This window comes from Balaenoptera ricei, chromosome 7 (genome assembly GCF_028023285.1).
Source record: "Balaenoptera ricei isolate mBalRic1 chromosome 7, mBalRic1.hap2, whole genome shotgun sequence".
NCBI classification, from domain to species: Eukaryota; Metazoa; Chordata; class Mammalia; order Artiodactyla; family Balaenopteridae; genus Balaenoptera; species Balaenoptera ricei.
Genome location: NC_082645.1, coordinates 30,043,278 through 30,066,682, shown reverse-complemented (window position 1 = coordinate 30,066,682; position 23,405 = coordinate 30,043,278). Strand labels below are relative to the sequence as shown.

General features: G+C 39.0%; 1 protein-coding gene across 1 annotated transcript in view; it reads left to right on the top strand.

Annotated features, from left to right (window-relative positions):
• The window catches only part of NXPH2 (neurexophilin 2), a 100,730-nt gene extending 79,586 nt beyond the window's left edge, over nt 1-21,144 (top strand). The window contains exon 2 of the mRNA XM_059927122.1: nt 18,844-21,144. Coding sequence (XP_059783105.1) covers nt 18,844-19,587 — 744 coding nt within the window. The 3' untranslated portion in view covers nt 19,588-21,144. The remainder of the gene's footprint in view (nt 1-18,843) is intronic.
• The last annotated feature ends 2,261 nt before the right edge of the window (nt 21,145-23,405 follow it).

The window sequence follows — 23,405 nt, the reverse complement described above, 5'->3', positions numbered from 1 at the left end:
TGCAACAGTATTAAATAATAATGTTGATACATGATCTTATTAAAACCTCAAATATCATTTACAGACCATATAAAAGTATATTAAAAATGAAGGCAATTTTGAGACTGGAAGAAACATAAAGGTTGTCTAAGTGAATACCTAGTTGATTTATGAATTTCCTTATAACCTCAGATATTCTGCTTTAACATCTCAAGTGATGAAGACAGGGAAACTGACCACCTGTGTAAGTTTTCTAGGGCTGCCATAACAAAGTACTACAAACTAGGGGGCTTAAAACAGCAGAAATTTATTCTGTAACAGTCTGCAGGCTACAAGTCCGTAATCAAGGTGTTGGCCAAGAGCATGCTCCCTTGGAAGCTTCTAAGGGAGGAGGCTTCCTTGCCTCTTCCAGCTTCTGGTAACCCTAGGTGTTCCTGGGCTGGTGGCAGCAAAACTCTAATTCTGTCGCCCTCTTCAGAGACTGTCTTTGTGTCTCTCTCTTCATATGGTGTTTTATCTGTGTGTTTTTTCTTTTCTTAAAAAGACCCCATCATATTGGATTAGGGCCCACCCTAATGACCTCATCTTAACTTGATTACATCTGCAAAGACTCTATTTCCAAATAAAGTCACATTCACAGGTACCAGGGGTTAGGACTTCGACATATCTTTTTGGGAGTACACAACTCAACCCGTTACACCATCATAGGAGCAGGCTGTTCTACTGATGGATAGTCCTCATGGTTAGAAATCACTTCCTTTTACCATCTACATCTGCTTACCTTCTGTCTCCATACTTATATCCAGGGCAAACTGTTAGAAATCTCACCTGGCTTCTATTGGACAGCCGTTCAGATATACCAGAAGAGTTCTCATAGCTCACAGTTTAGATATAGTCACATTTTGATGAAAAAAATCAAGAAATGGCCACAATTAAGGATCTGTAAACTATATGGCAGCTCGCAGACATGGACCTTACCTTACATTTTTAGGCTGACCAAAGGCTCGTAATAGAGACACTCTCACACCTTTGTAACGGTGAGTTTTGTCCTACAGCTGTTGGTAAAGAAGCAGGTGATCAGCATTTCTATTTTTTAATCCTTTTATTTTTATTTTTTTAACATCTTTATTGGAGTATAACTGCTTTACAATGGTGTGTTAGTTGCTGCTTTATAACAAAGTGAATCAGCTATACATATACATATATCCCCATATCTCCTCCCTCTTGCATCTCCCTCCCACTCTCCCTATCCCACCCCTCTAGGTGGTCACAAAGCACAGAGCTGATCTCCCTGTGCTATGCGGCTGCTTCCCACTAGCTATCTATTTTACATTTGGTAGTGTATATATGTCCATGACACTCTCTTACTTTGTCCCAGCTTACCCTTCCCCCTCCCCATGTCCTCAAGTCCATTCTCTATGTCTGCATCTTTATTCCTGTCCTGCCCTTAGGTTCTTCAGAACCTTTTTTTTTTTTTTAGATTCCAAATATATGTGTTAGCATATGGTATTTGTTTTTCTCTTTCTGACTTACTTCACTCTGTATGACAGACTCTAGGTCCATCCACCTCACTACAAATAACTCAATTTCATTTCTTTTTATGGCTGAGTAATATTCCATTGTATTTATGTGCTACATCTTCTTTATCCATTCATCTGTTGATGGACACTTAGGTTGCTTCCATGTCCTGGCTATTGTAAATAGAGCTGCAATGAACATTGTGGTACATGACTCTTTTTGAATTATGGTTTGCTCAGGGTATATGCCCAGTAGACACCTTCTTTTAATTGACCATGGTGACCAGAACAGATGGCCTCGCCTAAGTGTTTCAGCCATGTTGAGAGACAAAGCTTGAGAAGCATAAGTGCATTTATGAGGCAAAGCATGAAAAGAAATCAAGCAAAGCTATTAAAAAAGGAGATAATATGTAAAAGAGGCAAGCAGGGTGTTAAATGTTATTAATCATTAATTCCTTGTTGGAAATTTCTTATGAAAAGAATATGCATGAAATGGAAATATAACTTATGTGCACTGTATAACAAGGAAAAAATTTTAATTTATTCAAAAAAGGCTTTCTTACGGTTCTGACAGCTGACTTAAGAAATTACGCCTCTTCTAATCGTTTTCTCCTCTGCTATCCTTGACGTGATTCCTTTGTAAACATTACAAATCTCCAAGTATTCTGAGGCACCCACTCTTTAGAATTAGGTCATATCAAGATGAGAAGTGAGATATATCTAAAGATCAAATAAGCTATGTATAAAAATGATGTCTGTTGTGAGTATATTATTACATAAATAAAAACCAAAAATCATGAGTTTCACCTGTTTTCTATTAGCCTAGCTTAACAGTGCCTGCTTGATCATTTTTTTTCTCTTTTGCTGTCCTTTCAGAATTAACCTTTAATAATTTTCTTCTGGGCAAAAAAGGTGCCCAGTTAAGACCTAAGACATAGGAAATCTTAGGCAAAGCAAAGCAGAGAGATGGTTACTTAGCATTGGAGGATAGTTACTAAAGCTTCTCTTATACATATCTTGAATCTCATTGAAATCTACAAATTGACCAAAGCTCTGCAGTAGCTGCTGAGGAACTAGCACTGGTTCCTTGATGGTATAAACACGATCTTAGAATCTTGTGGAAGTCATCACAGCAGTCTGGATGCAGGTGATCATGTTCAGGGGAGCCCAGGGATTGGGTCTGGACTTTTCAAGAGCCTTCCTCAACGAGGACCGTGAAAGGCAGAGTTTAGGCAGACCCCAGGGCTTTGGGTGGGATCCATAAATCAGAACAGCTCAGGGCTGAACCATCTAGGCTCATGCTGCGGGTCACTCCCCATACAGACAGCCTCATGGACACGCTCTGTTTATGAAAAGTTCTGATTACCTCTTTAGTGGCTACTACTCTTCACCTCACAGAGTTACACATGCTCTCCATGTGTCAGTTACTGGCTGCATAAGAAACTACCCCCAAAATCTGACATCTTAAAGCAACAGCCATCTTATTATATCTCATTATATTGTGTATCCAAAATTTGGACAGGGCTTAGTTGATTAATTCTCCTGCTCCAAGGGGCATTCACTGGCATCACTTGGAGGTACTCAGCTGGCAGTTGAATTGATCTGAAGGGTTCAAGACGGCTCCACTCACACGCCCAGGGCCTTGGAAGGGTGGCCGGAAGTTTAGACTCAGCTGCGTTCCATGTAATTTCAGAGCCTCCACACAAGGTCTCTCCAGCAGAGTTCTTCAGCTTCTCACAAGGCTGCTCAGGTTCCAAGAGTTCATCTATGAGAGTTACAACTTGGTCCCGAGAATGAGAAAAAGCTCCCCAGATGTAGAAAACACAGAGTGTGATTAGACAAAAGGAGTTTGGGGAAAAGGGAACATTCAAGCAGAGAGCAGTATCTGCTTTCAGAATGAAGCTGGACTCAGGGAAGCTCAGTAGCTGTCACACATTCTGATAAAAGACTGTCAATTAATACATGTCAATCACGTTCAATCTGTGCATGATAGAAGCTGGCACTTCATCTTCAGATGTGAGTGATCACATTTCCACTCTGCTTCCGTGTCTCCCTGTGAACTTAACAGTCTATAGAGATACTAGAAAGAGCACTCGACTGGAAATGTGGAGACCTCACTTCTAGGTTTTTTTTCTTGATTTTAAGGACCTCAGTTTTTTAGCCTGTATAATTTTGCAGCTGGAGTATATTCACCACATGAAAACTCAACAAATATTTATTCAACTCTTCCTACCAGTGATCTAACCCCTGCCTACTTCTCCACCATCACCTGTACCCATCCCCCCACCCCCATTCCCACTAACCGCCTTCATTTGATTCTTGGGATTCCCTGAGCTTTATCTGGTCTTTCACACGCTGGCCCTCTGCCCACAACACCCCTTCTGCCCTGTTCCTACAGTGAGCTCAATTCACTCTCTCTGTGTGAGCTTAAATGCCACCCCCTCGTGCTACCCACTTTCAAGTGATTCACCCTATTCTCCCATGAATCTCCTCTTGCTTTTCCCCTCTGCACTCCCCACAGTTTGCATTTATTTTGTAAATGCATTTGTTTACACACGTTCTGTCCATCTCGTCCACGCCACGCTACGCTCCATGAAGTGGGAGTTGTCACTGTCTCATCCACCATTGCAGCCCCGTGCCTGGAACGCAGGAGTGCCCCCCAAATATGTGCAGAATGGATGTGATGGGAGACTCTCAAAGTAACCTGCAATCCAGTGAGAGAAGGTAAAGCAAGGCAGAATGTTCACGTGCTGTTAGAGAACCCCGAGCAAAGTTGTCTGATGGTTTTCAAGGGGAATTGAAAGAAGATGACATAAGGTTACTGCATGGGAGTGAGTGGAGTGCTGTTGGAAAGCCAGGAGGATCAGAGCCAGAGGACCTTGGTCACCGTCTGAGGAGTCTGAGTTTTATTCTCAGTGCACTGGAATCTGCTGACGAGTTTGAGCAGTTTGAGCGGCCTGGTTGCCTGAAGTTAATCCTGGATGCTGTGCAGAGAGCCGTGGAAGGAGCAAGATTGGACACGAGGTTCCTAAGGTGTCCAGGAGAGAGATCTCATTGTTGGTGGAGAAGACAGGTAGACAGACTTAAAATAGATGTGGGAATAGACTATAGGAATTAGTGATGAATTAGCTGTGGAGGGCGGGAACAAGGGAGGACTCAGAATAACTGAGCTAGGATGAGTCACTAGTGGATGGAGAAGCACTAGATGAGAGATTCCGTGACAAAGGGAGGAGAATACGTTTACAGGAGGGAAAGCAGAAAGGAAATCAGTGTAAGTGACCCTGTTATGGGCATGGTGGAGGATAAGTTTACATTTCAAGTTTCCCAGTCTCTGGATAACTTTGCTTTCTGACCACTTCCACCCTCTGCCACCACTTCGAGCTACTTCCCGCACGTGCAGCTCCATCGATTCCACTGCAAGTTTGCAGCGAGGGGATGTCACCCACGTGGTCTGTACGCCCTAGATGCTCAATAAGCACCAAAGTGAACCGACTTTCATCAACAGGTTGATTCGTTCTCAACACTTTTTTGTACAGGAAGACTTAGTGAATCACCGACTGCTCCTCCTTCCCCAGTAACACATTGAAAAGGTTTCCACTCGTTAATTAGTATTCTGGCTTATTTGGTGGATTGTTAAATATGTCTACAAAAGCCAAGTGCGGTACAGTGAGGAATGGAATGTATGTGACTGAGGTTCAGAACACTTTCGGTCTGAAATCATCAGATCTCCCCACAACACTGTAACTTACTTGAATAACTTCTTCCTTCGTTCTTCACTTTGACACGGACACTCCTGGAAAAGCATCCTCTCTCCTTGGTACTTCGGTGGATGCTCTGCTAATTCTCCCCCAGGCCTGGAAGGACACCCTTCACAGGAATCTTTCTCCCCCTTTTCCTGTTTAACTAGGGTAAGCCATAGCACCCCTTTCCAGGTCCCTTCCTGAATCTGACCATGCCCCCCAACCAAGTCCAGGGACCCTTCTCTTCTGGATCCCAGAGGCTGGGATTATGCTTGAGTCTTCAAGGACCAGGGTGGCCTGGACGCCATCAGGAATAGTTTGTAGCATCCCACCTTTTTCCTTCCTCAAGCGTGGCTTTTCTCTCCAGGCTCTCTATGGAAACCACAGTCAGTTAAACTTCACGTATTTGATCCCCAATAAATTAAAAATATTATATGGTCATTTGGGTACAAGCCAGGAATGACTTTGCAATACATAAAATCTCAGGGGAAGTTTAACCAAGTCATTCAGTCAATATTGAAATGATACTGGCACTTTATGGGAAGGGTTACACTTTTTCAGCAACATATGTTTATTAAGTATGTGTACTTTATTTTAGACAATGTGCTGGGCCTTGGGAATACACCAAAGAACAAGAAAATGTCCCTGTCATTAAAGAATTCAGCCTAATGAAGGGAGACCAACCAGTTCAGGTGCTATTATAAGAGTATAATGGTGGAAGCCCAAAAGGAGAACAACCAAGTCCATCAGGTTGTCACATATACTTTATGGAGGAAGTGCTACCGTGAGCTATTTTGAGGCAGATATGACTGCAACAATCATCTGTTACCTCTGATTTCAAGTTTCATGTTTGTTTTAAGATCCTTTTTGCACTCATTCATGAAGTTTACAATAATAGTTGTTACACAGTTGAACTCATGTATAATTGTGCATGTAAATGCCATTTGTGTCTCTTGTAATTATTGAGACTCTACAAAAGCTTACTTTAGGAGGAAAAGGTTCCATAGCTCTGAAAGTGTGAAAACACCGCTCTGGGTAATAAGGAGATATTTAAAGGCCCACATCAGATCTTAGAAAATTCACTGGACCAGATGCCTGATGGATGTGGTTTGACAGGAAATGGTTGCAAGACAGAGCCTGGCCCCCTGCCTGTGGTCCTGAACCAACTCCTAATCCCAGGACCATACTGTTTGACCTTTCCCAGGACTTCTGAACCAGGTGTGCAGAGAGAGCCAGAGAGACAGAGAAGACTTTGATTTTGATCTGGTTTACAAATGATTGCAGATGCCAAGAAAGAAGCCACAGTTGATCTTAGCCAAGTATCAGATGACTGAGAGCTCCCAGGATATATACCTGGCTGTGCCGGTTGTCAGCAAGGTACTTCTAGAAGTTCAAGGAGTTGTGCAGGCATGAACGTCAGCCCAGTAGGTCGGATGACGAAGCGTTGCAGTCCGTTGAGTTCTAACAGAGAGCTCATAGCCTTCCCAATCCCCTTCTATCCTCATTGTTAACTGCTACTTCCACAACCATGAAGGCAGCATATTATGTTTTACAAAGTGCAAAACTGGTGGTGTATACTTTTTATGGTTCAATTAAAGTGAGGCTGTCTTTTAAAAAGGGAGATATACGGATCATGAACTTCAGAGAGAGTCTGGGCTGAAGGTGGAGGCCTGTGAATTAATATTAGCTTATAGGTTTTAGATGAAGTCACAGGTATGAGGACCCCTTGAAAATAACACCCTATAAATTAATTCTTTTAATAATTCCTACTAACTTCTTCAAATATTATTTTTAATATTTTTATTTTGGTTTCATTATTCTTTTTTATGTCGAATCAGTATAATCTTTTTTTTAAAATTTTATTGGAGTATAGTTGATTTACAATGTTATGTTAGCTTCAGGTGTACAGCACAGTGATTCAGTTATATATTCACATATATTCATTCTTTTTCGGAAGCTTTTCTCACATAGGTTATCACAGAATACTGAGTAGAGTTCCCTGTGCTATACAGTAGAGGTTTCATTATTCTTCTATCCAGTTATCATTACTTATTTTTCAGTTCCATTCTCCCACCTTGTAACTCCTTACTCTCCATCTCCATTATTTTTCCTACTTAACTCCTTTACCAACTACGTTTTATTTAAGATTTAAAGCATTTTCCAAAGTGTCCTAAGAGTAAGGCCTAAAGAAATAAAAAGTTGTGCAAAGTCCAGGATGTTCCACCCTGCCAGTCAGATTTATGTATTCAGTTTTTACTGGGCACTTACTGTGAATCAAGCACCATGATGAACGCTGGAAACATAAAGGTGAGCAAGATATGGTAGCTGCCACCAAGGAGTTTACAAGAGGAAGAGTCAAGGAAAAAATAACTAATAATAATAATAAACAATATGACAAGTGCAGTGATCTAAACTTTCACAGTTTCCTCTGGGAGCCACATGGAGTCCCTTGATCCTAAATCTGAACCAACGATTAAGTCACCATCAAGTATCCCTATACAGTTGACTCTAGAACAGCACAGAGGTTAAGGGTGCCCACCCCCTGCACAGTCAAAACTCTGGGTACATTCAGCCCTCCATATCCACAGTTCTGCATCCACACATTCAACCAACCACAGATCGTGTAGTAGTGTAATGTGTAATTAGTGAAAAAAATCTGCATATAGGTGGACCATGCAGTTCAGACCTGTGTTGTTCAAGGGTCCACTGTACTAGGTTCTATGGAGAATACAAGAAAGAAAGAGGTATAATTGAATCATGAACATAAGACATTCACACATGAATATAATTATTAAAATCAAATGGCAGTGTATCAGAGTTCTTCAAAGGTACAGAACCAGTAGGATAGATGATAGATCAATAGATAGATGGATAGATAGATAGATAGATAGATAGACATAGATGATAGATAGATAGATAGAGAGAGAGAGATAGAGAGATAATAGATAGATAGATAATCTAAAGAGCTGTATTTCAAAATATTTATTCTTGCAATTATGGGGGCTGGCAATTCTGACACCGTAGGACAGGCCCCAGAAACTCTTGGGCAAAAGTCGATGCTGCAATCTTGAGGCAGAATGTCTTCTTCCTCAGGGAAGAAGTTTTGCTTTTAAGACATTTCAACTGATTGGATAAGGCCCACTCACAACACCAAGAATAATCTACTTAGAGTCAGACTGTTTGCTCTGGAGAAAACACCAAAGGGTGTGACTGAACAACTTTTGCTGAAGATATTGGGTGTATGGCACATGGATCCAATCAACCATCTCAGCATAAACAAGAAGCAGAGACACAGTTATCCAGAAAAGATGCTTGGAGGGCGCTCTTATTGATGGCTTGGACCCCAGTGAACTACACAGGAAACTGACAAGGTTTTAAGAATTTTATGCCATCAGAAACGTTGCCAGGGACTTCCCTGGCGGTCCAGTGATTAGGACTCTGTGCTTCCACTGAAGGGGGCGTGGGTTGGATCCCCGGTCAGGGAACTAAGATCCCACGTGCCACGCGGGGCGGTCAAAAAAAAAAGAAACTTTTCCAGCCTGGACTGAGAGGCACAGAGACGGGACAAAATAAAGAAAGAATGACTCTGAGGGCAGAGCCATGGATGCAAAGACCAGGGCTGACAATACCTCCTTGGGCTACGAGGAAGGGCCTGCTACCCCAGCTCACCCAGAGGACGGCGAGCTTGCTTCTTCCCAGAATGATCCATGATCCCAAATGATGGAACAGTAAAGTGTCCTTCAAGATCTAGGGAGGAGGTCTAGGGGAAACTGACCCAGATTAGAATTTAGATTTTACTCTTAGTAATAGCAAGATTTTTTTCTTCTAGACCATTTGAATTATTATGTGACTGAATACAATGTATTTTCCTTAAAAATAATTAAAGTAATATATAAGATATATATTATTTATATTACATTTGGAGAAAATATGAATAAATATTAAAATATTAGTAATTGTAAAGACTAATTTTCTTCGGTTTTCTTAGTTTCATTTTCTAGAGTAAACTTCATTTTGTACTTAGAAAAAATTTTTATTTATAAGGCAAACGTTATGTTATTATTTATATTACATTGTTCAAGCTTTTTTGTGTGTCAGGTCCATTACAGTATTAGTGTGGAAAGAGCAGTGAGTTGATACAAAAGACTTGATTTCTAGACTTATTGCTACTTCTCACTACTTAGACCTTGGACAAGTCTCTGAAGTTCTCTCAGGCTACAGAGACTCTGTAATTCTCAGTATAAATGTCAGGAATGATTAATGCAAAAATAATTTTGACACAATTATCAGTTTCATATACACAAGCAATATGCATTGAGTTTTTTTTTTTTATTAAATAGATGTTTTTTAGTGTGGAAACTGACACTGATCTTACAAACATACTTATATTGGATCATCATAAAGCAGCACATTTATGTAGGATCCTGTAAAAATCCCGAATAGACTATGAATATTTACATTTAAGTGAAATATCATCTGTGTATCTAAAACCATTTGAAAAATTATTTTAAATTACTGAATGTAATGTTTGGTGAAAGATGTAATCAATAAGTGCTGACATTTTTAACTGAAAAAAAAAAAATCAACTTATTGGCAACGTTAACCACATCTACAAAATACCTTCACAGCAGCACCTGGTATTTGCACCTTGTGTTTGAATACTGAGTACTAGAGCCTAGCCTAGTTGGCAATTAAAACTAACCCTCACAGGCAGTATGTGCTAATTGCTGGATTACTGGTACCTGAAGATTGAAATATCAAATGGATTTGATGGTAGAGTACAAAGCCATACACAGTACACCTCTCCTAACCCCTGTCTCCTGCCCTGTCCACCCACCAACCTACCATGTTTCCTCATCCTGCATTGAAACTCTGCCTAAACTGATGTAAAAAATACAATATATGCCATTTCCACTTCTCCTTTCACTGCTCTTCCCTCTGTTGCAACTTTCCTTTTTAAATGCCAACTTATAGGGGTCAAGACACAGATGCCTGTTGTCTTTCCCAGGCCATTATATTTCAGAAGTATTTATGTGTTCCTGTCATGCAAAGCTCTTCTCTCTCATTGAAAACTTGGATGGGGCGTCTAAGGATGGGGGGTGAAAAGAGACAGTGCCACTTACCATGCTGAGTCACTTGTTCCTTAAGAGTGAAAGGACTGTTTCTATTAGATGATCAAAAGAATACCTTCTGTGACTTTGCAAAACTTGGGTTAAATGACATTGCACTCTGACCCTGTTTTACTTGGGAAGTATAGACATAGCCTAACATTTAGCAGCCCTCTACCACAAGGTATCTTAAAATTTACTTCTAGTCTGTTCATAACTTGTTAAAGAGCCCCTTTTATGCAGCCTGCGGATACAAGATGAAATCTGTTTTCTTTCACACCATTTCTTTTATTTTTTTATTGAAATATAGTTGATTTACAATGTTGTGTTAGTTTCAGGTGTACAGCAAACTGATTCAGTGTTATATATACATATATATATATTCTTTTTCAGATTCTTTTCCCTTATAAGTTATTACAAAATGTTGAGTACAGTTCCCTGTGCTATACGGTAGGTCCTTGCTGGTTATCTATTTTATATATAGTAGTGTGTGTCTGTTAATCCCAAACTCCTAATTTATCCCTCCCCCCCGCCACCTTTGGTAACCATAAGTTTGTTTTCTCTCTGTGGTTCTATTTCTGTTCCGTATATAAGTTCATTTGTATCATTTTTTTTAGATTCCACATAAAAGTGATATCATATGATATTTGTCTTTCTCTGTCTGGCTTACTTCACTTAGTATCACACCATTTCTTTTAAATGTTTACAGAAATTATGGTATGTGCATGCACACATGCGTTTATACACGTGATATTTCTGTGTGTCAGAATGTGGGCTTGTGTGTGTGTGTGTGTGTGTAAGATTTTTTGCAGAGGTTGTGTCATCGATTTTCCAGATTACTGTCATCAAGATAAAATAAGAATTGCCATATTTAACCTTAGCAATAAAACTATGCCAAGCCTTGCAATCTAGCTTTTTGGCTCTTACTACTAAGATTTCTGTCTTCACATTTATGTTTCCTGTTAGTTCCTGTATCAATTTAGAAAAATGTAAAGGGTAGCTATTAAAAGATATCTGGAAGGTAAAATGAATTTGCTACTCTCAGCAGAAAGGACGTCCATTGTTTAGCTTTCTTCTCCTAAGCAATCATTTGTTTTTCAACTTGCAAGATGAATTTTTAAACAATGCCACATTATGCCACAAAATATTAATAGGTACAATTAATACATTGATATATGTTTGATTCTGTCATTCTTCATTCCCTTTCTGTCATTCTTCTTTTAATCTGCTGTGACAGTTCTGTAATGGACACCAGAAATATGACTTTAGGGCAAGCCATACTACTAATCATCAATATAGCATTGTAGGTTGTCCCGCAGATATGTGTTCTCTTGTCAGCAGGGATGATAGTCTGCAAAATTTCGACCCAGAGAAAGTGCTTTCCAAAATTTGTTTACAAGCAAAAAATTTAATGGGATGCTAATTTCGATCATAACAGGGTTTTTCTTTTTTCTTCCTGCTGAGCAGGTCGTTGTTTCATTTCAACTGAAGGATACGGGACAGAATTGTTAAAGCAATCCAGTTATATAAGCTATATATATATATGTAACATAAATGATGCCTTAGACCACGTTTCATTATTGGTTCTATAATTGTTTAGCTATAGTGGGATCTGCAGGCCACCTCTATGTTGTATAGCAGTGGTCACTTTGGGGGTCCTTGGCTTGAACTAATACTACCCCAGTGAAATAATTAATGGATTTTATCAGAAACAGCATTATAAACAGATCTATTAAACAAACCAGTTATTCTTCCAAACTGGCACTTAGCAATGATTGTCACTGTGAAAAAACATTAATAAATGCTTCCAGGATATCCGGGGGGGTGGGGGCAAGCCAGCTGCCTTTAAAAATATTTTTACAGATCTGTATCAATTTATCTCTAGTAGCATATGCCAGTCCTGTTATCATGGAAAAGCCAATCCTACCAGCTTGGTATAAATTCACAGGTTTGGAGCACTCACCTCATTCTGCCTCATCCTGGAAAGTCATAATTATTTTTCTTTGATGGACAGAGGACTACATATTTTTGATGTACTATAAAATAGTTAAGGGTACGGCCTTCCTTGTTAATGGAAGGTGATCTATTTAATCTGTGCATGGGGCATTATTTCTATTATTGCAAGCATTTCACAGAAAAGCAGTATGGGCTATAAATATTTTATATTCAGTGTAAACACCAAAAACTGAAAACATCCACTTGAGGTATAGATGCTATGATTACGGGAAAAAAATTAGTAGTATGGCTTGTTTTGTTTTATCTTTTATTCATTTATTTATTTTTTCAACATCTTTATTGGAGTATAATTGTGTTACATTGTGTTGGTTTCTGCTGTATAACAAAGTGAATCAGCTATACATATACATACACCCCCATTACCCTCCCTCTTGCATCTCCCTCCCACCCTCCCTATCCCACCCCTCTAGGAGGTCACAAAGCACCCAGCTAATCTCCCTGTGCTATGCGGCTGCTTCCCACTAGCTATCTATTTTACGTTTGGTAGTGTATATATGTCCATGCCACTCTCTCACTTCATCCCAGCTTACCCTTCCCACTCCCTGTGTCCTCAAGTCCATTCTCTACGTCTGCGTCGTTATTCCTCTGCAGCGACTCCTGCTAGGGATGGATACTTCCTTTTATGCTCCAACTCCTTCCAGGAAATCAAAGCATTACTGTTTCCATTGCTTGCTTTTTCCTGCTTTGGTTTTTACCTGTTCTGATTGAGTTCATCGCCCATGCTTCTTTCATTCATTCCTTCACTCTTAGAACAATCTTTTACTTACGGAAATTCAGCCACTGGAGGATGTGCCAACAGATTCTTTTCTGCAATGCACAGACTTGATTGGGACACTCCACTTTTTCTCTCAGTCCAATAATTTGCAAGTGCCATGTGGGAGTACCGTAGCACTCATAGGATTGCAGGCAAAGATAAAAATCAGTGGAGCCATAAACTTACTCCTGCAAAAATAAAGTGGGGATATTTCTAAACAGTTTGAGGTTTCCCACTTTCTTAAACAAGGTGTGTTAAGTTCATCCAGTCTCTTGAGCTGTATTTCGAGGCAGTGAGCTTGAAGAGCTAAGCTTCAACTACTTAGGAAATTGAAGCATCTCCTTCAACTTCCTGGTGCTGTGTAAGTGAAGAGTCGATAGGGGCTAAATAAACGTGTCAATTAGAATTGCTAAACCCCAGACTGGGACAGCAAGGCTGGTCTTGATATTTCATCCACAGGTGTTTCTTCAAATAATAAGTAAAAAATAATACCTGTTAGGACAGAGCTACTTGAACTGATAATGGCATGGTATACATTGAATGGAATTTGAACCCCAGAAGCTCACATCTTAAATGCCCTTCATTTCCTTTCTATTACTCATGGGTGTAGACAAATCTCCTCCCCCTCTTCTTCCCCTGCCCCCCACAGTTTAGGACCCATCCCCACATGCAGCGACAGGGAAGAAGCAAAGCTATCACAATGAGAGACATATAGAAGATGGTTATCCCATAATTACGGCAGAGGTCTGACTGTCTCAGATGCCAAGGGAAAGCAAGTAGTGGTCATGGTCCTGCAGCACCCAGCTTACTATGAATGTAGAACTCTGCTTTGTGAGGCTCCCTTTCCTTAGCTCCATTCCCCTTGGTAAACAGACCTGCAAAAAAAGCCCCACATAAATGTTGGTACTGACTCATTGGATGTATAGAGTCAAGTACGATGGAGCTCCAAAACTGAGAAAAGGGACATTTGAATCTAATGTTAAGCAAGTAATTCCAACTCCATGTGAGATATTTATAGACTAAGCTCTTCTTTATTGAACTATCAATTATCAAAATGAGCCCCATTTTAAAAATAAATACTAAATAAAATAAAATAGCAATAATAATAACTGATGATGACGGACACATTTATAGCACATAAGAATGCCAGAATAATTTATGAATAGGGTAGGATTTCCTAAACAACTCTGAGGTTATTTGAGATAATTCAGTGATGTGGTAAAGGGTTATAAATTGAAATGCTTGAGAGTTCCTGACATTTTAAAAAAATCAATCCTAAACCAAATGCCACTGAATTAAATGTAAATTAAACTAAGCTTATGATAACAAAAATGTACAAGCCTTGTGAAAATTCTGAAAGCAAAACTTAAAAAAAAATTCTTCCCTACCTAAGCCAGAGATTAACATCAACAGTGATTAAGTCACGCTGCTAGCATGTACCCTTGCGATGAAGTGATGAAAATGGCACCTTACTTCTGTATTCTCCTCCCCAAGGCCCAGCCTAATCATGAGAAAAACATCAGACAAACTCAAATTGAAAGGCGTTCTACAAAATGCCTAACCAGTGCTCTCTGAAACATTCAAGGTCATCAAAAACAAGAAATGGTCACAGCCAAGACAAGCCTAAAAATTCATGATGACCAAATGTCATGTGGGACCCTAGATGGCATCCTGGAGCAGATAAAGGATATTAAGGAAAAACTAAGGAAATCTGAATAAAGTATGGACGTTAGTTAATAATAAGGTATAAGCATTGGATCATTAGTTGTGACAAGTGTAATATGTAAGATGTTAACAATATAGGAAGCTGGGTACAGGGTATATGGTAACTCTTTGTACCACACAACTTTTCTGTAAACTAAAACTATTTTAAAATAAAATGTTTATTGAAAAATACATAATAAATATAGTTGAAAAAAAAGATCTTCTGGTATAGTATTTGCAAAGGAAGATGCTTTTTAGTTTATAAATTATTTCCGTAATTCGTGACAGTTCTCACATCTGCTACTATAAAATTCATTGCACCCTCTCTGCCTCTTGGGAAAAAATGCATTTAATTATCAGTGAAATTCAACTCCAGCCTGTTATGATGAATGATTTGAACCTGTCAGCTTCTTTTCCCCCCTAAAAACAAAAGAACTGAAATGAAATAGTCTTCTTCCTCTATTTCCTTCCTTCCACCTGCTTCATTTAATTGATGAAGGTTTGAGCTTTTATTAATCTTTTTGAGCTTCTCTCTAAGATGCAGAAAAAGCTAATATGATATCATTGTATCTAGCTAATGTGTGTGCTTTGTGAAATTGATACACCCTGCCAAGACATAAATTACTTAAGCTTTGATAAATGTGTGGAAATCAGGGAATGTTCAAACAGATAAAGCACAGCAATTCCTCTTTTTCTCCCTTTTTTAAACTCCATTTTGTGCATGCCCTTAAATGTTTTTGCATTATTATTGTAATATGGTGGGACAAAAGATACCAGTGATACTGACATTAGCATAGGAAGCCCCAGCAAGTACAAAAGTAATGGGGGATACAGCCTTGTGTTTTGCAGATAACATCTAACAACCTTACCTTGGATAGAGTGGTTTGCCAACAGGCTCAGAACCACCTACAGTCCTCTCCCAGCATGCTGTATCACTGAAATTGTCTCTACAGGAATGAGGGCACCTGCCAGACACATTGTACTTTCAGATCCTTTGCTGACTCATTTGGTAGGTTGGAATCAAAGATCCACAAACACATTTTGTTGGCAAAAAGAGCTCACCTGTCCCTGTGATATGGATATGACTCAGATGTCAGCGAGACTGGAAACATGAGGAAGCATTTGATTGATGCTCTGTGGTTGAGAAGGTCAATTTCTACTCGTTAATGTATCATATGGCACTGAACAAGTTGCTTGATTAACCACCAATCAGTTTCCTGGAGACCGGAGAATCCATATAATCCTTTGAAAACACTTCTTGGATAGGAGGCATGGGACTACCCTTTGGACCATGCAAGAGCCAGGAGTCACTGAATGCCTTTTGCAAGAGATTGGGCTCAGTAATTTCTATCCATTCTTTTTCTTTTTTTTTTTTTTTTGGCTGCGTCAGGTCTTAGTTGCAGCACGTGGGATCTTTGTTGAGGCCTGCAGGATCTTTCCTTGCAGCACGGGCTCTGTAGTTTGCGGCACGCGGGCTCTCTCATTGAGGCATGTAAGCTCAGTAGTTGTGGCACGAGGACTTAGTTAGTTGCCCCGCATCATGTGGGATCCTAGTTCCCCAACCAGGGATAGAACCTGCATCCCCTGCAGTGGAATGCAGATTCTTTACCACTGGACCACCAGGGAAGTCTCCATCCATTCTTTTATTTAGTCCTTACAATCAACCAGCAAAGGACATAAAGGTGAGAAAATTTGGGCTCACATCAAATACTTCAAGCTAAGGGGGTGATGAGGTCATCAGGCACCAAACCCTATGCTTTTTCCACCATGCTGCTTTCATATTGGGAGTTTATGGATGAGTGCAGGCAGGATTATGGTTGATCCAAATCCCAGTCATCCCTGGTTAGGTCTTTTGAGGTGAAGCATGAGCTCTGGGGACTTTGGTCACACAACTGTCTTTGTAGACCTGTTTAGGAGAGGGTGCCCTCTCAGCAGTGATGTATGCCTTTAAGAAAATGTTCCAGGGAGAAGGCTGAACAAGTTACACCAAAGGGAGAGGAAGTTGGGAGAGGAGGTACAATTGTTGGCTTTTTAAGACAACTAGAAATATATTTACCCTTTTAATTATACTCTTCTACCAATACATCATCATCCAATAGTTTTTTGAAATTTGGGTTTAGATTTGGAAATCAGTACTTGTAAGAACCGTCCATGCATTTTAGAGTAAAAAACAGATGAAGTTATACACAGCTTTTCTCACCTTGTTTAATGTTATCAAAGCAAGTGACAAATGTGATGGTCTAGGGCAAAGCAAAAGAACTAAAAGATACATCCATCTACTTTTTTTGTCTAAGGAACTGTCAGTGACTGTTTTTCATTGGAACAGAGAACAATTATAGATCTGTGCTTAATAGTTAAATTTGATTATTTTTATATAGGCCAACCTTAAAATCAAGGGCTCCTTGAGCAGGTTTGAACCTGAAGAGTATTGTGTTAGAATATATTTTTTAGGAATCAAATTTCATTTTAAATTCTCATCTGGAGAATCTTTTCTGAAGAATTGAAGAGCCTTTCTAAAAGCAAATAATCATATCTAATGTATCTGTTTGATAAGCTTAGTTGGTTTTTTTTTTACACTCATATTTCTTTAGGATGAGTCACATATGTTTGGGTCAAGTTGCTACACCATGTTACTACAAAGAGAATCTTCAGTTTTTTTAAAAGTCAATAAATGACTTTTTGCGTAATTATTATTGACTAATCTCAGAACCATCACATCAGAAGTCCAAGAGATAAGAGAAAGATCTCATAATGTCTATCACATAAGGGGGCCCATCATGTATTCTAAAATACGCTAATACCAGTTAACCTGAGACCCTACGTGACTGAAGACTTCTTGTTGAACAATGGGTTCAATGTTGGTAGGTTTTCAATAACAGAAAAGGAAGGAGAAAAATCAGGCAAAGGACTAAATCAAGAAAAATGATCCAGGCAGAAAAAACTCAGGAAAATGTGTAATGTAAAAACAAACATTTTAGGAAAAAAAGAGAGCATGTTTCTCCTGGTAGTGAAGAGTGTTGTCATACTTGTAAGTGAAAAAATATTTTTGAACGGAGAATGGATCTTAATTCTGCTAATAAAGTATTCATCAGGAGCATGGTGTGTAAGAGTAAGAATTGAGATTTTCGGTTTCTTTTGGAAAAAGCAAGCTAAAAGGGGAAATTTACCCTATGAAAGAGAGAAAGCAAGGCAGGAGCGAGGGAAGAAGTTAGGAAGTTGTACAAATAGGGGAGTTGAGATCAGGAAGTAAAGGAGAAGCTCTTGAGTACCAGTGATTCTCAGGAACGGTAGTTGTGACTGTCAGCAATGACCAAGCAAGGCACATCTCGTGAAATACCGGAAACAGGCAAAAAATAGATAATACACAGCAAGAATCATAATCAGAGAGAAGAGAAATTGGACCTTGATCAGCAAGGGGTTTCTTATCTGCCCATGTGTCCTTGAACATCTCCCTGGAGGGAGAACAGGACAAGTCACTTGGACCAGGTTGCATCAGTTCTCAGGAAACTCAAGTCATATCTGGAGCCTGTACTGACCTTCGTGGGCTGTATGACCAGTTGATCTGAATGAGGTTTTTGCATATAACCTATGCACATCCTCCTGTATATTTTAAATCATCTCTAGATTACTTATAATACCTAATACAATGTAAATAGTTGCCAGAGTATGACAAATTCAAGTTTTGCTTTCTGGAAATTTCTGGCTGGGGGCGGGAGTGTTGGAGGGGGTTTTCATTTGTTTTTAACTTTAATTCAGTGTTGGTAAAATCCACTGGATTCAGAGCCTGCGGATACAAAGAGCCAACTGTACTCTCTTCTTGATCCCATCATTTCCGTTTTCGTACTAATGGATTTACATTGCTTGAATTAAATGGTCGTCTTATTACACTGTGGAGCCCAGCTGTGTGTGTGAAATGCTATTTAGCAGGAATTGAAATAAATTACAAGAATTAACCTGGTGCTTTGGCTTTGGTATGTGTGCACGCAAAGCCTAACCTAAAGTGTGTTTCTCTTCTTTTCGAACAGCTATTTTGTGACAGTAAAAAGGTGGTGCACGCCACAGAAGGGCTGGATTGGGAAGACAAAGATGCTGCGGGGACACTGGTGGGAAACGTGGTACACTCAAGGATCATCAATCCTCTGCGCCTGTTTGTTAAACAGTCTCCAGTCCCCAAGCCCGGACACTTGGCGTATGCGGACAGCTTGGAGAACTTTTGGGATTGGCTGGCCAACATCACGGAGGTTCAGGAGCCCTTGGCAAGAACTAAACGGAGGCCAATAGTGAAAACGGGAAAATTTAAGAAAATGTTTGGATGGGGCGACTTCCATTCCAACATTAAAACTGTTAAGCTCAACCTCCTCATCACGGGGAAAATCGTTGACCATGGAAATGGAACCTTCAGTGTTTATTTCCGACATAATTCCACAGGCCTGGGCAATGTGTCAGTGAGTTTGGTACCCCCCTCCAAAGTGGTGGAATTTGAAGTTTCCCCGCAGTCTACCTTGGAGACAAAGGAATCCAAATCTTTCAATTGTCGCATTGAGTATGAAAAAACAGATCGGGCAAAGAAGACTGCCCTGTGCAACTTCGACCCGTCCAAGATCTGCTACCAGGAGCAGACTCAGAGCCACGTTTCCTGGTTGTGTTCCAAGCCCTTCAAGGTCATTTGCATCTACATTGCCTTTTACAGTGTTGATTATAAACTTGTGCAAAAGGTCTGTCCTGACTACAATTACCATAGTGAGACTCCATACTTATCTTCTGGCTGAATCTTTCTACAGCCAATAGAAAGGAAGGACAAATATATATTCAATTAGAATGGCCAAGAACCAAGCCCAGCTCTTCATGGTAAAGGATCCCTTTTGTTTCTGGCAGTGAACCTTCATTCCCTATAAGGTTTTCAAACTTAAAAGAAAAAGAAACATCTTTAAATGTGAATTGTGTTTGTTTCGATCATAAGTACCTGAATCTAAAGAGTAAAACTGTGTATGAAGCCATCGCTCTCACATAGGATGGCTAAGTCCTCCAGGTATTGTTGTTTCTCTAAGAGTCGATGGTAGCAACATGTAACAGGAAAGAACCAAATTATGCATGTGATAAACATTGCTCTTGAAATGAGCCTGCCTTTGAAGTATGTTTTGGAAGATTACCTTAAAAATAGCAGATTCCGTAAAGCAACTGAAAAGATTGTATTTGGTAGATGAATCGCATTTCTGACACTGAATTCTTTTTTTATTGCTGTCTTTTCTCCCACATACGTGCTGTTACTGATATGAGAGATGAAGGGGTAAAATTTGTTTCAAAACTCATGTGTGAAGTTACAGTGCCACAGTGGAACAAAATACATTATTATCTGAGCTAGAATTGAGTGGTGTGGGATTTAAACACTTAGCCCTGGTTTGGTCACCATCCTCAGGATTCTCATGTGAGTAGTAACATTAGTGTATTAAGAAAGCAAATCTGGATATATTGTAAGTCAGTTCAAGAATAATGACGATCAGGATGTTTTTAGATTGTTTTGTCAAATTCAGTGCTGTGAGGTGGTCAAAAATATCATAAATCTGTATTCACCCTTTAACCTCATTCTATTCATTTGGTAGTATGATTTTTATACACAGGTGTAGAACAACTCTTAAATTGAGAGAAAGTGATTGTTTCCTATAGGCTAGAATGGGAAAGAAATTGGAATTGGAAGGAGGAAATTCCAGCATGATATATTCATTATTTCTAGCCTCTTAGATTAAGTTCTCCTTGCATTTAATTATTTACATGAGGGCTCAAATTGTGGAAATAAAGAGTATATTTAAACATTGCTAATTATTATTAAGTGTTAATAACCAAGATGCATGATTCACCAGTCTTTTGAGATGACTTCCTAATAATGTTGCTTCACAACCGTGTCCCCCTCATCTTCTCTGAGGGGGTCGACAGTCATTCTGTGTCATAGAACTGGATGGTCTTTGAATTAGCACAGAAAGGCAGTCTGGCTGACCAGTACAAAGGTTTCTAGAACCTGTAAGACTCATGGAATGGTTACTCTTTTTTACGATAGACGTTAACTTTTTTTCCCCTTCTTATCTGTAAAATAGCAGTTAAAGTAAAACATTAAATTGAGGAAGACCAGTCCTAACCAACAAAAACCAACAAAAACCAACAAAAATGCTCTTACTACATTGTTCAAAAAGTCAGCAGCACTCATCTCTATTTTGCATCTCCATTCCTTTCCTTTTCTTGGTGATATCTGCACAGTGTTTGGTTTTTGTCTTTTGTAAAAATTGTACTAGACTTAGTGTGTGGTAGTACAGGCTTGAAATTTTTGCTCTGAGTTCATCGGGTGCTTTTGTAATTTTGTGGTTGGTGTGAAATATTTTGAGACATCTTTTTATTTTCACCTAGAAACAAGATTAAAATACTATTTATTGTAAAATATGTGGGAACCATCTATGTATATAAACTTAGAATTTTCTGTGTACAGAGAAAGTATGTGTACACATTTCTATGTAAATAAAAAGAATTTGCTAAATCTGTCACATGGCTTCAGGGTTGTGTTTTTTTTTTAAGACTGTTCTTGTTTCTTTTCCTCACAGTTGTTTAGTGTGTGTGTGTGTGCGTGTGTGTTTTATCAACTGAGCATTAAGATTTTCCATATGTTCATATTAAACAGAACAGCTAGGCTATGGAGATTTTAAAGTAGAGTAAAAGAATAACTCATATAAACCACTTGACACATAGCTTGGCAGCTAGTAAGAATTCTGTAAGTGTGAGCTGCCGTTATGATTGTTATAATTATTATTACAAATGCAATGTGATTTAAAACTATCTGATGTTCAAAAGTTGAGTGGTATAAACATTATATCCATGCAAAGAAAAGAAAAACTAAATCAGTCTACACGATTCTTAGATTTTAGCAGGATCTGTGGAATTTAAAAAAAAGAAAGAAAGTTCCCCAGGCATATTTTTTAATTGGCATAGAAAATATGCCACATATATTTTTTAGTCATAATTTCATTTCAAAGCCTACATAATTGTTATTAATGGTACTTGGCACAATACAAATCAGATCCCATTTAAGCATGCAAATGCACACATTTCCACAAAACCATTTTTGCCTTTGAGTACTGCAATTGAGGAAAAGGACATTCATGTAAGCTAATTTTATACCCAATCACAAACTGTTCAAAATGTAAAGGAAAAGACCCTTCTAAAAATGAAAATCAAACTAATAGATGAACACCTGAAGACAATATAATGTGTGTCAATTATGCCTCAAAAAAAAATTAATTTAAAAAATAAGAAACCACTAGCAGAAATTTAATCTTCAAGGAGGTGTTAGTTATCTTCTCAGGATCTCTCTAGGCCAGCTGTTTACGAGAAAGCAAACTAGTTTGAAGACCTTTTCACCCCTCAGCAGAAACAATCTTGTTACTCATCACCACACAGAATCAGAAAAGAGGTCATATTTCCATGACTCTGGACAATGTGATCATACCAGCTACAGGGTCTGTAAAATCTGGGGAAGGGAAATAAGAGAAAAAAACCTCTGGACACCATGTAGCACAGCATAATCAGTAAAAAGGAAACAATTTTCTTTCTTCCTACTGCTTGGTACTTGGAATTTCAACACATTCTCATGATCTAGAATAACAGAGCAAGAGTGAGTGTGGTTCTCTGGCGCGGGTACTCATAAGAGAACCTGATTCATATCACATTATATTCTTTAATCTGTAGTCTGCAACATTGTTCTTCTTTATATGACCCAGATGCTACATGACCCACAACTGCTACACCTTAAACATTCCACAATTGGCTAATTCTTTCTCCATTCAAGACATGGTTCTGCTGAGTGGGAGCTGCCATTAAGGCTTAGAGAGTCCTGATACTCAAAGTTCAGTCGCTACATCAGCAGTACTACCCGTAAGCTTGTTAGAAATACAGAATCTCAAGTCCTACCTCGGACACCCAATTGGAGTTTTCATTTTAACAAGATCCCTGTGTGACTTGTATTTACATTAAAGACTGAGAAGTACTTCCTTAGAAACTCTGATTTAGTAAATAGAATTAGTAAATTAGGAATTAAGGATCTACATCTTAAATAAGAACCCTAGGTTGTGCTGGTTCCAATAGGCTTCTGACAATACTTTTAAAAAATGTTGAAGGAAACAGACCCTTTTAAAAATGAAAATTAAACTAACAGATTGATAACCAAATAAAGAAAGTAATCAAACCAACATTAACATATAGAAGAGTAATATTTCAAAGAGAGTACAGCCTATACTATCTTCTGGTTCATCCCTCTCATTTGACAGATAAGTAAAACCAAGACCCCATCAGAGTCAAGGACATGTCCAGTTAGTATGTGACAAAGCCAACTGAAATGCAGGTCTCCTGACTCCTCGTCCCAGGTCTTGTGTTACAGAAGAAAGGTAAATTGAAGCAGATATTCAAAACAAAACAAAAATAATTGCGGTGAGTTTATTACAAGACGTGATCCAGAAGCCAAAACTGAACATGAAAATGGCTGGAAATGCTCTCTTTCCAAAATCCTCAGGATTGTGATTTCTCTAAGAACATAAAATTTTTTAAAGCT